This window comes from Mercenaria mercenaria, chromosome 13 (assembly GCF_021730395.1).
Source record: "Mercenaria mercenaria strain notata chromosome 13, MADL_Memer_1, whole genome shotgun sequence".
Lineage (NCBI taxonomy): Eukaryota > Metazoa > Mollusca > Bivalvia > Venerida > Veneridae > Mercenaria > Mercenaria mercenaria.
Window position 1 is genome coordinate 57,749,587 of NC_069373.1, and position 15,571 is coordinate 57,765,157.

The following is a 15,571-nucleotide window of genomic DNA, read 5'->3' on the forward strand; positions in this document are numbered from 1 at the left end:
GACCTGGGTCTTGCGCGCGACATGTCGTCTTACTGTGTTACACATTCATGCCAAGTTATTTGAAAATCCATCCATGGATGACAAAGATATGGACTAGACACAAATGCACTATCATGAAAAATGACCTTTAACGTCTAAGTGTGACCTTGACCTTTGAGCTACGGACCTGGGTCTTGCGTGCGACACGTTGGATATGGACCGGACACGAAAATTACGGACAGACGGACAGACTGTTCAAAAACTATATGCCTCCCTTTGGGGGCATAAAAATGGTCTTTATTGATGTAATCTAACTTGAGTACTTAGTATACACACACTGCATGATAAGAGCTGTTTAACATACACTAACCTCAAGCACCCTAAACAATGGAAGGTAAGTGCAGTTTAACATGAACTAATAAAAACATTATACACACTGAAAGGTAAGTGCTGATTAACATAAACTGACCTCAAGCACTACACATACCAAAGTTAAATGCAGTTTAACATAAATATGTTGAGAAAGACGTTAAACCCGAACACACACACACACATAAATAACTTCAAGAACTTCAATGCAGTTTAACATAAACTACGTTCAAGCACTACGCACATCAGAAGGTGAATGCAGTTTAATTTTACATGTAACTAATTTCAAGCACTGCACACACCAAAAGGTTAAGTGCAGTTTAACATGAAATACTGCACTCACTGGAAGGTTAGGTGTAGTTTAACATGAACTCACCTCAAGCACTGCACTCACTGAATGGCAAATGAAGTTTAACATGAACTTACCTCAAGCACTGCACTCACTGAATGGCAAATGAAGTTAAACATGAACTAACCCCAAGCACTGCACTCACCTAAAGGTAAGGTGCAGTAGTGTAACATGAAGTCATCTCCGGCACTGCACACAATGAAGGGTTAAGTGCAGTTTAACAAGAACTCACCTCAAGCACTGTACACACCTAAAGGCTAGGTGTAGTTAAACATGAACTAACATGAAGCACTGCATACACTGACAGGTCATTGTAGTTTAACATGAACTAACCTCAAGTACTGCACACACTCTGCCCTCAGCTAGAGAACTCAGCATGTGTATGAAATGTGCGTAAGCTGCAGGAGTGACCATCATTTCTCCCTGCAATGAAGGATAAAATCATTCATTTAGTGTATCAAATACACTGATTAATAAATGCAAAAATAAATCATTCACATACTGTATGTACATGTAGTAATACATAGATTAACTAATGTAGAAATAAATTATTCACATACTGTTTGTACATGTAGTAATACACAGATTAATTAAATCATTTTCTTACTGTGTGTATGTAATACATGAATGATTTAATACAGAAAAAAAATCTTTTACCATCTTATGTAATACATTGATTAATTAATGTAGAAATATATCATTTACTTACATTGCTAATTAAAACTTCATATAAAAACTGGTTATATAAGATATATTTATCTAAAATATTAAATTCAGCAGAAAAGAGTACAGATAATCAATTAACAAATCTTTAATCTACTATGAAATCAATTTATTTCATTGTTTCATAGTATCACTGTTTGATTTAAATGGAAAATAAAACTAACAATTTGTCTGTCACTTAAAATTCGTATTCTCTGTAAAAATGTCATCTTTAAAAAGAGTAATTCATGACTATTTTATATTTTATCTGCATACAGAAATACCTTCTATTATTCTTATTATCTATTATCAGTAAGCTGTTTATGCAACAATTAGAACAAATGTTACCCAAAGTATTAGTAATACTGTTTAATACTAATATAATATTTCTAATAAATATTGCTAACCTTAAGATCATTTACAAAATTATTAGCAGTGAAATAAAATTAATAGAATGCCAGAATGTCCCAAATACGATGTTCTTTATAGCATATTTCATTTGATATGGTATCTTTTAACTCTAGCAATGCAAACAGAAGATGGACACATTCAATGAAAACCGTAATATTTTGTATGGCTGGTCACTGTGATCACTAGCTTTGAAATACAGGCTCCAAAAACACAGAATATACACACTTTTAATAAGTTTGCATAAAATCCACTTAAAATTAATCAAGTTATTTTTCTTCACCTTTTCAGCAATTTTAACAAAATCAAGGGCCACAACTCTCAGTGTACTTGTAACTACTGATTGGTTATCAAACTTGATCTATACATCATTGCAGTTTGGTCCTGGCTCTTTACTAGTATTAATCTATTCTCCATAAACAATGGACAACTTCCCTACATCTTCCAGAGAATAGGTATTAAGCAGAGACATTTTGTTTTCAATCAATCGTCACACAGAACATATCCCTCGACACAGCCTTACCCTTGCTTAGAACTCCCATGTTCTGCAAAACGAGCTTACTGGACAGGGCTGACCCATCCACTTACATCTCAAAAGAATGTGTAATTTGAATAAATATCTTTATAAGTGTTATATCAAGATGTTTTTTACCTTTACATCACCAATAGCAGCATCATAACCACTGGACACAAGAACTATCTCTGGGGCATACTGTTAGTAACAATAAATAAAAATCAAGAAAGATTCCAAACCACACAGCATTTCCAAACCACCAGATATGCAAAAAGCTGTTGAACAAACATATGCTGTCCAAAAAGAGCAAATGCTAGATTTACAAAATTTATAGGCACAAGCTGACAAATAGAAGTCTACATTTACCATCCAACAGAAGAGATTTCTTCATCTATAATATCGACATATTATATCTTTATTAATATAAATTCTGGTGGATCTTTTGGTGCGTAGTATTTTTTCTTTTGACAGCTTGCCCTAGTAAGCATAACTGAGGCAAAGCCTAGAATGAAAATTTCCTTTACCACTTTATTTATTGCATGCATCTCCCATCTACTAGAAAATTATCTTTAAAAAGTCGCTAGAAAACCATTTTTTATTTCATTCAGATATTTGCTTTATATTTTTCTTGAATTATACAAATCTAAGTTTTGAAACAAATCCACCAATGTGAATTATTTCATTCTAGACAGCATATGAAATTCAGGATTGCCAAGCTGTTATATACTGACCACAGTTGTTTAAAGGCAGATTAAATACCAATCAAGCATGTGCTATTATAATCAATGAATGAAAAGATGGAAAGAAAGTCAATTTATTAAACAAATTCAGGATATAAACCTTAATCTGGCAATATGTAAATGAGCCAGTAGCTGTGACAAATAGTCCAATTCAAAACTGGATCAAGCATGTTGCTCTTTTTACGAGTATTTCCAAAAACAATGGGACTGTGATCATCCTAAAGATGCCCATCTAACCTTGCCTTTTGGACATGACACCCTGTATTATGAAATTTAGTATAAAAAAACAAATGTCCTGAATTTATGATAGATATGACCTTAGTTTGGTGAAGATCCATGAAGTGCTTCATGACAAGAAATCTTTCTTCAAATGTTTCTTTCTGTTACAGCTCAAGCGGCCAATAAAAAGGGTTATGCAACACCATTTTAACAAAACCGAGAGGTCCATGCCAGGATGCTACAGACCAAGCAGTTCATGAAAATGTGTTTAACAGTTTTTCTATTTTTAGCTTTGTTATCAAAAATATCATGTTTTTATTTCAGGAAAAAAAATCCCCCTTTTATATCTCCTTTCAATATTGTGTGAAAATTACCATAATACCAGATATCAATTTGTATCAGTTTTGCTGCAGGAGAAATCTCAGAAGAAACTCAAAGTATACTAATATCTATAACCTTTAAAACAGGTCCAGAATGACTCACATACTTGGTTGAAATATATAACAACTTGCAATCCCTTCAATTATAAACAATATCATGCAACAGTGTAAGATAAAGACGTCAGAATGGTTATGAATAGTAGCAATACAAGACAGGAAGTGCTCAGAGGGTAGTGAATAGTTTTGTGTGACAACACTAGTACCTCTGGACACCCAACAGCAGCATCATACCCGCTAGATATTAACACCAGCTCCGGGTTGTACTGAAAGTAATTTCTGTATTATTTATTGCTTTAAAATGTATTAATTGCTACAGTAGTTTATGAGTGTTCTTTTGTGTGTCTATGACTTTTCTGTAGAAGGTCATGTGAATGTGACCTTGACATATTCAACTGTCATAGTCACCATATACCATGGCAAATATTATTCAAAAATGACGGAAGGTAACCACTGACTTTTCTATTATTGGTTTGCAAGTTTCTTCAAAACAATAGCAAACCTGCTTTGTAAGTTCCTTTTCTGTGTCTCCAAAATGTACAAATGAAATTAAAACTATAATACATGTATCAAGATTTAACATAAATCTATGAATTTTCTGTTTAAAATGCAGCTTGTATGTCACAAATATAAAACCCAGTATTCAAATCCCCATCAGTTATAAATATTGATGGTGGGTGTCATGACATCAAATATAACCTTGATGGTGTTATGACATTCCATACATATAAAAGTTCACTGTCTCAAACCTAGTGTTTAGTCTTATTTGCCTAAACTTACTGTTGACTTTAGTTCAGACAATAGATATAGGTAGAGGAACAATACCTTGATCTACAATGATGCATTGGTTTTATAGATTTTGCTCTAGGCATGATCACAATTAGCATCAGCACCTCGCATGATCCAATCCTAACAAAATCAATGAGAGCTGACTGTCATATTGCAGATCAAGATTTTGCTATATTGAAGTGTCTATAATGAAATTCAAATGTCCAATTTATTCAGCTATTTAACTCCAAAATACAGCTTACCTGATAAGCCACTGGCATCAGAATTTGTTGAAGGATGGCTAGATAGTCACTATCTCCTATTCCAGTCTGAAACAGTATAAAAAAGCTGTTTGTGAAATATATATGTCCTCATGCAAGTTGGTTATGGGTAGCACACATGCAGTTTTTCGGCTTAAGTTGTGTTGTGACCTTGATCTTGACTACTGATATAATGACCCCTAAAACAAAATGCTACTGACTTGTCATAAGTAATCATCCTACAAAATCTGACATTCTTAGATCTTAGCTTTTTTCAATTAACGACTAGAAACCTGTTAAAGTCTTAAGGTCAATGAGACATTTTCACTCTACCTGATTTAAAGGCACATTAATGTTGAATCCTTTCCCCTCTCCATCACCAATGAAATCATAGTCCGACTCTCTCAGTTTAGGCCAGTAGTCCCCATACTCATAACGGTGAATGGAAAAATACAACACCCTGTAACACAGTATGTGAAAGTTATTTTTGCTTTTAAAAACAGGTTGTTTGGGTTATTCTCGAAACTTTCTATAGCTTTAGACAAATGAGCCGTGCCATGAGAAAACCAACATAGTGGCTTTGCGACCAGCATGGATCCAGACCAGCCTGCGCATCCACGCAGTCTGGTCAGGATCCATGCTGTTCACTTTTAAAGCCTTTTAGAATTGGAGAAACTGTTAGCGAACAGCATGGATCCTGACCAGACTGCGTGGATGCGCAGGCTGGTCTTGATCCATGCTGGTCGTAAACCCACTATGTTGGTTTTCTCATGGCACAGCTCAAATGTACTAAACAAGACATATATCTATTGTTTCATTCTTATCTATCACTTATTCACACAGTGTTTATCTATATAACTTTAAAATATAATCTTTGTAATTACCCTGAAACCTGTGAACAAAGAACATTTGAATATTAATACAACACAGCTTTAATTTCAAATTTAAACACCTACAATGTATTTTAATCTGGAAATAAAGACAATCTGTGATTTAAGAAAGACAACTCTTTGGCTTTCTCATGGCTTTAAACATATGGGTTTAGATTGTAAAATACCAAATACACATTTTTCCAAAATCTTAATTTTATAACCAGTTTCATCTTATATTACAGCTTTAAAGGTAGATATATAGCAAAGAATATGTTTTCATTGAATGTAATGCCTCATCAACAAATTTATGTCATATGGTGACCTTCCAGCTTTTTATGGTGAACGGAAACCTCAGGTGCCCCTCCAAGCATTATTTCAAATCTTACACAAGCTGGAAAAATAGCTTCTTCTGAAATAATTCTACACCCCAAGAAAGGTTCTAAATCCACAGCATTGTGTGGCAAGTAATCTGAGGTCAGCAACTTTAACACACTCAGCCAAGGAAGCTGCACATATGTAGTGAAGTATGATGTGTAAAACATATAGAAAATGTACCTTGGATCATTATAAAACATCTGTTGTGTTGCCTGGCCATGGTGTACATCCCAGTCCACTATCAATACCCTGCAAGATATAAAAAGGTGAGGAAACAAGCTTACAGGTGAACTGAATGTATACCTAAAGGTTAAAATGATGACAATGGTTACAAAAAATTTATACGAGACTATTTTACTACAAAGTACAAATGTGAAGACCTGAAAAACACAAGTTTTCATTAAAGGGAAGGACAACATTTGCCTAGTGTATATTCTGCCTGCTTGGTTTTCTCAAATCATTGAATTGATGGAACTTCATCATGGAAGTGAATGAATTTTCAAATTGACTAAAAAATAAAAAAGTCAGAAACATGTTAATATTTGATCAAAAATGCAGCCATTTTGTTTCCATGTCAACATGGCAGATTTACTTAAAGATATTTGTTTGAAGAGTATTTCCTTATGTCTGAAAAGACAGGATGGATGGAGTGGGACAATGTGCTCACTCAAACAAAATTTGGTCAGGGCACAATCTTCACATTCCAGTAGCTGCTATACTATAAATTAATACTTTTACAAGATAACAACAAATATGATGCTGCCAATTCAGCTGACCATAACAAACGGATACATACCTCTTCAATCCAAGGTTATCTACTGCATGTTTTGCTGCTATGGCAACATTGTTGAAGAAACTGAATCCACAGAATTCCTCAGTCACTGCATGATGCCCTGGTGGTCTAAACAATCAACGATCATATTCACACAAGGTTTTATAGAACCTTTTATATCTTATATTCTAACTTATTATACAACTTTCCATTCTAAATTTATACCTCAATTTTTAATCAGAAAAATTAGCATATATAATATTTTCTAAAGAATCTGAAAACGCTTTTGTGCATCCTCAAAATTAAGTTTAAACTTAGGAAAACAAGCTATTAAACTTTAACATACTTCAGCATTAAATTGTCTTTATTTCATTTCATCAGCAAACATGTAATTTCATAATCATCTTCTAAGTTCAAGCTCTAGTAAAAAGTGTAAGGAAAGTAGCCTGGTCAAATTTTTAACATACAAAGGATTAGGCAGTGGAAGGGGAGGGGGGGGCAGGGCAAAGCGGGGCAGGGCAGGCATGAGGCATCTGACAGTACTGTATCCTCCACTTTAAATAAAGATAATATAGATGACAAAGCTATTTAGCAGCAGTATCAACCAAAACTCAATGCCAGGGAGGTAAATATGACATTTGTGAAGAGCTCAACTGGAAACAAATTGTTCCATCCATGGAACTGACTACCACAACTGAATCAAAAACTTTTTATCACTTATAAGAATTTGGTATAAGATATTACATACCTTGCTAAAACAAATCCATTTCTTACCTGAAAAAAAAAAAACACCCACAAATATCACAAAGTGATGATAACATTCAAAGCAATTCATCTGATCATAACCAATAATTTACACTGATCTTGTGCAGCAATAAAGTTAACTTTTTTTTCCTAGTTAAGACGGGGTTCCAAAATATAGTCAAACTTCATTCACTCAAACTCAAGATATCTGAAGCACCGCGGCACCCTTCCTCAAACTCATCATCTCATTTTGCTGGTTCCCGTCAAGTTCGAGCGAACAAAGTTTGACAGTACTATGAAATTACTCAAATTTTTGGTAAAAAAAGTTTATGGCCAAAGCCACTATTTCATTCAGACAAGAACTGGTCGATTTCAATTTTGAAAGATGAAAGTGGGAATTTCATCTTTTTGGTGAACTGATGAAACTACAAAAATTAAGATTAGTCATCATGAATAACAAGGCAGTCTGAAAGCTAAATCCTCCGCCACTGTTATGGATAGTGAAAAGGTAAACCTTTGACCTTGAGCTGTGACCTTGACCTTTAACTGACATGACTGACTCATGAATTCTGCACATCATCTTGATTTGACCCAAGTTTCATGAAAATCCTTCAAGGGGGTTAGGAGAGACAGAGCTAAAACTTTGACCTTGAGTTGACATAGCTGAATCATGAGTTCTTGATGTGGTAATCATTTGACCAAAGTTTAATGAAAATCCTTCAAGGGGTTTAGGAGATACAGAGTGGACATGAAATGGAAGGCTCAAACCTTTGTGACCTTGATCTTGAGCCGGCATGGCTGACTCATGAATTCTGCACATTGTCTTGATGAGGTGATTATTTGACCCAGGTTTCATATGAATCCTTCAAGGGGATTAGGAGATACAGAGGGGACACAAAATGGAAGGCTCAAACCTTTGACCCTGAGTTGTGACCTTGACCTTGAGCAAACATGACTGATTCATGAGTTCTGCACATCGTCTTGATGAGATGATCATTTGACCCAAGTTTCATGAAAATCCTTCAAGGGGTTTAGAAGATACAGAGCGGACACAAAATGGAAGGCTCAAACCTTTAACCCCAAGTTGTGACCTTGACTTTGAGCTGGCATGGCTGACTCATGAGTTGCCGAGGTGATCATTTGACCCAAGTTTTATAAAATTCCTTCAAGGGGTTTAGGAGATACAGAGCGGACACGAAACGGAAGACTAAAACCTTTGACCTTGAGTTGTGACCTTGACCTTGAGCCAACATGGCTGACTCATGAGTTCTGCACATCGTCTTGATGAGGTGATCATTTGACCCAAGTTTCATGAAAATCCTTCAAGGGGTTTAGGAGATATGGAGCGGACATGAAAGTGTTACGGACAGACAGACGGAAGGACAGACAGACGGAGACCATTCCTATACCCCCCCACCACTCCTGGTTTAATATTTGCGAAATTGTTAAAATGGTATCCTACTTTAATTTGAATTGTACTAATGATAAATATTTACGCGAGGATAAATTTTCACGAGATGTGGGCTTTGTGAATATAGCGAAAATTAAACCCTCACGAAAATTTCTTCTTTCACAATATCCTCAGGCTAAAAAAGAAACGTTAGTGCAGAGTGCAACAATTTTGCTACAATTAGATCAATAAGATTGAAAATGGAGCAAAAGAATTATCAGAAAGGCAAATTCTTCCCCTCCTCCAACCTGATTTGGGAGATTAAGTTGCTGTGAACATTTCTGTATCATTTGTATTTATTAGTTAGTTAGTTAATTACATCAAGTAAATTTGAAATCTTACATTTTTCTTGAGTATCTGTTCCATCATCTCTACTGTACTTCCCATAGCCAACATTGCAGTCTGAAATGTCTCCTGTAAATATATAATATGCAATAGGTTATTGTAAAATCATATGATTTTGTAAGTAAGAATTTTCATGGTTTTGGGCAAAACAGTTATTTTGTTGGGATAAGAAATTTCATGGTTTTGGGCAAAACAATTATTTCATGGGGATGATCATGGTCTGCACTGTCTGCTATTCAGTAAGTAAATCTTCAGTGAACACCCCTTTGAGTAATAAGAGGTACTGCCATGAATGATGGACCAGTCCATTTTAAAAATTTAGCAGCTTAAAGGTAAAAGTCTAACTTTTAAGACTTCAAATATATTGAAAAATATAGACACAAAAATGTACTAAAACAAAGAAAACAAGAGCCAATGAAGACTGAACTGAAGGTTTTTTTCTCTAAATTTATATACTTATGTAGACTGATAAATAAACACACCTACAGCTAGTAAAGGTATTAGCATGTTATATTCAATATCTTCTATATCAATCATGCTGAAGAAGAAGGATGACACTTACCTGATGGAAGTATACAGAATCATATTTTGTTGAGAGGGACTTTCTCTCATTAATATCCATCTCAGTAACAGATTGTAGAATATCTATCTGTCTCTGTGAATGTTGTAACAACACCTGATCTTCTGTTCCATACTGGACCTGAAATATGATACACATAAGTGGCATTATTGGGCCTGAAATACGTAACACTTAATCACGGCATTACTGGGCCTGAAATATGTTACACATATATGTGGCATTACCGGGCCTGAAATATGTTATCCATACATGTTGCATTACCACACCTGAAATATGTCATACAAATATGTGGCAATATTGGCCCTGAAATATGTCCCAGGTATACATGATTACTGGGCCTGAAATATATGTCACATGTATATGTCCAATTACTGGGCCTGAAATATGTTACATATGCCAAAATAATGTACAAATTAATTTCACGGAACTTTAATGTCTGATGATGCTAAATGAGATACCAGCTTACATACAGAAACTTTACCGAATTTACCGGTACTTAGTCAAACAAGAGCACCGCCTTGCGGGTGCTGACGCTCATCTGATTTTTTTTGTGTAATAGAAATATTGTCCTACCCATGATTTTCTAAGTCTAAAAAGGGCCATCATTCTTGCAAAAAGCAGGTTAGAGTTATGTTTCTTGATGTTCAGTGTCCACTTATGATGGTGAAAAACTGTTGCAAGTTTTAAAGCAATAGCTTTGATAGTTTATGAGAAAAGTTGACTTAAACATAATACTCAACCAAGAAAATTATTTTCTAAGTCCAAAAAGGGCAATAATTATTGCAAAAAGCAGGATGTAGTTATGTTGCTTGCTGTACAGGGTCAACTTATGATGGTCAACAAGTGTTGCAAGTTTCAAAGCAATAGCTTTGATAGTTTAAGAGAAAAAGTTGACCTAAACATAAAACTTAACCAAGAAATCTGATATTTTCTAAGTCCAAAAGGGGCCATAAATCTTGCAAAAAGCAGGATGGAGTTATGTTTCTTGCTGTACAGGGTCAACTTATGATGGTGAACAAGTGTTGCAAGTTTTAAAGCAATAGCTTTGATAGTTTAGGATAAAAGCTGACCTAAACATAAAACTTAACCAAGAATACTGATTTTCTAAGTCCAAAAGGGGCAATAAATCTTGCAAAAAGCAAAATGGAGTTATGTTTCTTGATGTACAGGGTCTGCTTATGATGGTGAACAAGTATTCCAAGTTTCAAAGCAATAGCTTTGATAGTTTAGGAGAAAAGTTGACCTAAACATAAAACTTAACCAAGAAATCTGATATTTTCTAAGTACAAAAGGGGCCATAAATCTTGCAAAAAGCAAGATGGAGTTATGTTTCTTGCTATACAGGGTCAGCTTATGATGGTGAACAAGTATTCCAAGTTTCAAAGCAATAGCTTTGATAGTTTAGGAGAAAAGGTGACCTAAACATAAAACTTAACCAGGCAATGCCGACGCAGACGCCGACGCCGACGCCGACAACCGCTCAAGTGATGACAATAACTCATCATTTTTTTTCAAAAAATCAGATGAGCTAAAAAGGACAAAACTTTGTAAAAAGGTAAAACAGAGTTATGGAACCTGTGTAGAGCATGTAAGGTCATCACAGTGAACAAGTGTGTGAAGTTTCAATCCATACTACAAGTGGTTACTAAGATACAAGCTTACATACAGAAACTTAACCAACTGGGATGCTGAGACCAGCACATGGACAAGTGTATAAGCTCTATTCCTCAAAAATCAAACTCTTTGGGGGCAATGAGCTGTAAATGTCTAAAGTTCATTGTTTGAACTGTGAAGTATTGACGGTTCTTTTGTTTTCTTCCAAATGCAGTGTCAGTTTCCTGCAAACTCAACCTAGGGTTTCTCAAAGTTGCAGTTCTAGCTTTTAACAAGAGCTTTAACAATCCATGCATGAATGACAAAGATATGGACTGGACACGCCCATCAATGCACTATCATGAAATATGACCTTTAACGTCTAAGTGTGACCTGGACCTTTGAGCTACGGACCTGGGTCTTGCGCGTGACACGTCGTCTTACTGTGGTACACATTCATGCCCAATAATTTTAAAATCCATGCATGAATGACAAAGATATGGACCGGACACGCCCATCAATGCACTATCATGAAAAATGACCTTTAACGTCTAAGTGTGACCTTGACCTTTGAGCTACGGACCTGGGTCTTGCGCGCGACACGTCATCTTACTGTGGTTCACATTCATGCCAAGTTATTTGAAAATCCATCCATGGATGACAAAGATATGGACCGGACACGAATGCACTATCATGAAAAATGACCTTTAACGTCTAAGTGTGACCTTGACCTTTGAGCTACGGACCTGGGTCTTGCGCGCGACACGTCATCTTACTGTGGTACACATTCATGCAAAGTTATTTGAAAATCCATCCATCGATGACAAAGATATGGACCGGACACGAAAATTGCGGACAGACTGACAGACCGACAGACTGACAGAATGACAGACTGTTCAAAAACTATATGCCTCCCTTCGGGGGCATAGAAAGTGGCTGCATGCAATGTTATTAGCCTATTATCTATGAATAAATCAGGATTCTGTCGGAATTGTGTATATTGTTCTAACAGATTCACTTGTAAGCTTTCATAACCTATCATTTGGCAGCTTTCTATTGCAGTTTTCATGATAATACAATTATCTTCAAAAATGACATTCATTTGAAGTACATTAATCGATATTTAGTACCCTCTGTTCAACTTTCCTACAATATACAATGGTGAGGAGCAGTCAGATATCAAGAAAATGTTTGTTCTTATCAAAAGATAAAACTTAACATCCCATAATAATGTTACTACTGTAAATCAAATTTTTCTACATAGCTAAAAACTGACCTCTATTCTGGTGCATCGGTTTACAAGGTCAAGGTCACAGCATCTTTTATATGGACTGGTAACTCTAGCTGGTTTCTCTGGAAAGTTTGACTGCCAGTCATTCTTGTGAAGAGTAAATTTTTCATCATACAAGAAACCAGTCCTGTAACACCATTGTTATAGTAGTTTAAACCCTTACCCTACTAAATTTCTACAATGGACCAGTCCATCATTCAATATCGGCAGCATCAATTATTATTCAAAGGAGTGTTCACTGAAAAATTTACTTACCAAATAGCAAACAGTGCAGTGCATGTTCAGACTGTACGGATGTGCAGACTGACCTTGGTCTGCACTGGTCACATAGGCAAAATCATTTGCCGCCAGCAGGCTCAGGGCTAACCAGAGGTTATATGCACATACTGTAAAATCATTTGATTTTGTGGGCATGAAATTTCGTGGTTTTGGTCAAAAAGGCAATTTTGTGGGGATATGAATTCGTGCATTTCAACTTTTGAAAATAAAACGAATGGGAAATTTATTTGTTCGTTGGGATTAAATTTCGTGGTTTGACTCAACCACGAAATCCACGAAAATTTGTCCTTGACGAATATTAATGATTTCACAGTACGTAGGTCACTAACGAAAAGAAAAAATGTCTTTATTAAAACCTTTCTTACCTTTTCCTTGTATACCAAACTGCATGTCTCTGACCCAGACTAAAGAAAGTTCAAAGGCAGAGCATGCAGTAGGTTTATCTAGGGTATTTACCTTTCTAAATCTGTCAGGAAAACATTTTGCTTGACCATACAATGAATATAGAATTCAATGTTACTTTTTATGCATTTACATGTAGATTGGTAAATCCTGTGTAGGACTAACAACTTTCTTTAAATATGCTTCATCACAATATGACATAAATGGTGCTGGGACACTCGGAGGTGAGGGCCAAGCATTTCAAAAATGGTAACCTAAACCACATGGCTATGGACGCATAGTGCTTTGAAAATTGATAGAAAGCAAATACTTTAAACTGACACTGGGAAAGCTGACAGGCAAAATATTTGTGCTAAATATTAATCTGGGCGAATAATTTTAATAACATCTTAACAAAAGACAAACTTACATAAGCTGATTTATTTATGAAAAATATTAACTCACCCAAAAACTGGTTCAGGTTTCTTCATCAGCAAGGCCTACAGGTATAAGGAAACAAGCATATGTAAAAGTTACTCTAGCATAAAACATATAAATAGCTAAATCAAATGAATATTTTGTCGATAAACATACAATTCCTCTCATATGTTTTTTAATTACATGTTAATATATGGCTGAAATGTGTTTTGCCATGGATCATTCATATTATGGCATGTGTATGAAAAGAGTATTAACAGCACAAGATTTTCTTGTTAACACAAATTTTCTCCCCTGTTAAAACACCCCTTGAAAATTTAAAAAGAAATTATGCTTAAAAGTTCTGTAAATAATCCATTATTGTGACACGACCCGTTTCATTTTCCTATTCAACAAAGATGGCTGAAAACTGTGTGTTATTAAACAACAATTCATTTTTCTGATGTCACAATTATTATGTCATAGCATTAAACGGCATAGTGGCATGCTGGTAAAGAAACCAACAGAAAACAGGGAAATATTTAATAGATGTCATCAAGGATGTATTTTAAATCCTTGGTAACATGTTATAATTGAAAGAATATATCTCATTTAGTGATTTGCTCTTGTAAAATCATTATTTGTCATTTGTGTTTGTTTGCATATTATTGTATAATTCCTTTGCATCTGAACTCCAAACTATGACTTTATTACACAACAAATCACATGAGATATATTATTTCTTAAATCTATGGATAGCAACACAAACAATATCAAATAACACAACTAATCCATCTTGAGAGCCTAGTGGAAGAGCATCCGCTTGCAGTATGCAAGTTTGTGGGTTTGTTCTCCAGTCACATCCTACCAAAGACAGGAAAAATTGTACCAGTAGTGACAGCAGGCACTTCTTGGCACTCTGCATTAAATTGGAAAGTGGCCCCTCTTCCTTCCTACCCTTGTGGTGACTTAAACCATCAGGAATGAGGTGTAAAGACTGACTGATACAGGTTGCAGAATTTGCTTCACAAATTTTTTTTTAATAAGTTGGTGAATTAACCTTATAATTTTATCAAAACAATGTACGTATAATAAACATTAAATGTGGGCAACTAGAACAATTATTCTGACAAGTTAGTATGCAAGTGAATTTACCAGTAGAGTAAAACATTCAGGTCAGAATCCCACTATAAAACTTACAACTTCAGACAGACCAGCAATCATCATATTGTACTCCTCTTCGTCAGTCTCGCTGTCTTCACTGTGTATATCTTCCTTATGATCCTCAGTACCACCTACAGCATGTGAGGCATCTCTCTCATCTCCTTGTTTTTTCTTCTCTTCTGTCCCCTTCTGCATCACCTCTGCCAAACTTGGCTTGTTTTCTGTTTTCTTTCGTGCACCAGCATTCTATATAAAACAAAAATATCATGAACTCATCAATATTGTTCTGGTTTACAAAACAATTTTTTTGAGCTAGATTCAAGGATATATTTCTGTTTATTTGACTGTGTGATGCTGCATCTCCCATTAACATTTACATTGTACATAAGCTTTTATTCACTTGAGGTAAATGCTTCATGACTTTTGAAATTTTGAAGAATCTTTAAATATGCTGAAACTAGGTTGTGCATTAATCGTATCCCTTTGGTTATTGGGGGCAGTTTGTTACTGCTTAAGTTAACTATTTTATTAACAATACTGCAACATATTTATATATCTTGTTA

General features: G+C 35.2%; 1 protein-coding gene across 6 annotated transcripts in view; it reads right to left on the reverse strand.

Moving 5' to 3' along the window:
* The window catches only part of LOC123528470 (histone deacetylase 6-like), a 66,318-nt gene that overhangs the window by 46,817 nt on the left and 3,930 nt on the right, over positions 1 to 15,571 (reverse strand). For 4 of the 6 annotated variants that reach the window (XM_045308211.2, XM_045308207.2, XM_045308210.2 and 1 more), the window contains exons 3-14: positions 15,045 to 15,254; positions 13,893 to 13,927; positions 12,753 to 12,894; positions 9,866 to 10,003; positions 9,301 to 9,372; positions 7,513 to 7,538; positions 6,789 to 6,893; positions 6,173 to 6,241; positions 5,079 to 5,205; positions 4,749 to 4,814; positions 3,924 to 3,983; positions 1,031 to 1,120 (exon numbers count right to left, since the gene is read on the reverse strand). In XM_045308211.2, the coding sequence (XP_045164146.2) occupies positions 1,031 to 1,120; positions 3,924 to 3,983; positions 4,749 to 4,814; positions 5,079 to 5,205; positions 6,173 to 6,241; positions 6,789 to 6,893; positions 7,513 to 7,538; positions 9,301 to 9,372; positions 9,866 to 10,003; positions 12,753 to 12,894; positions 13,893 to 13,927; positions 15,045 to 15,254 (1,140 nt within the window). Of the gene's footprint in view, positions 1 to 1,030; positions 1,121 to 2,459; positions 2,520 to 3,923; positions 3,984 to 4,748; positions 4,815 to 5,078; positions 5,206 to 6,172; positions 6,242 to 6,788; positions 6,894 to 7,512; positions 7,539 to 9,300; positions 9,373 to 9,865; positions 10,004 to 12,752; positions 12,895 to 13,892; positions 13,928 to 15,044; positions 15,255 to 15,571 lie in introns of those variants that run through there. The other 2 variants (XM_045308209.2, XM_045308212.2) reach the window with 2 other exon arrangements.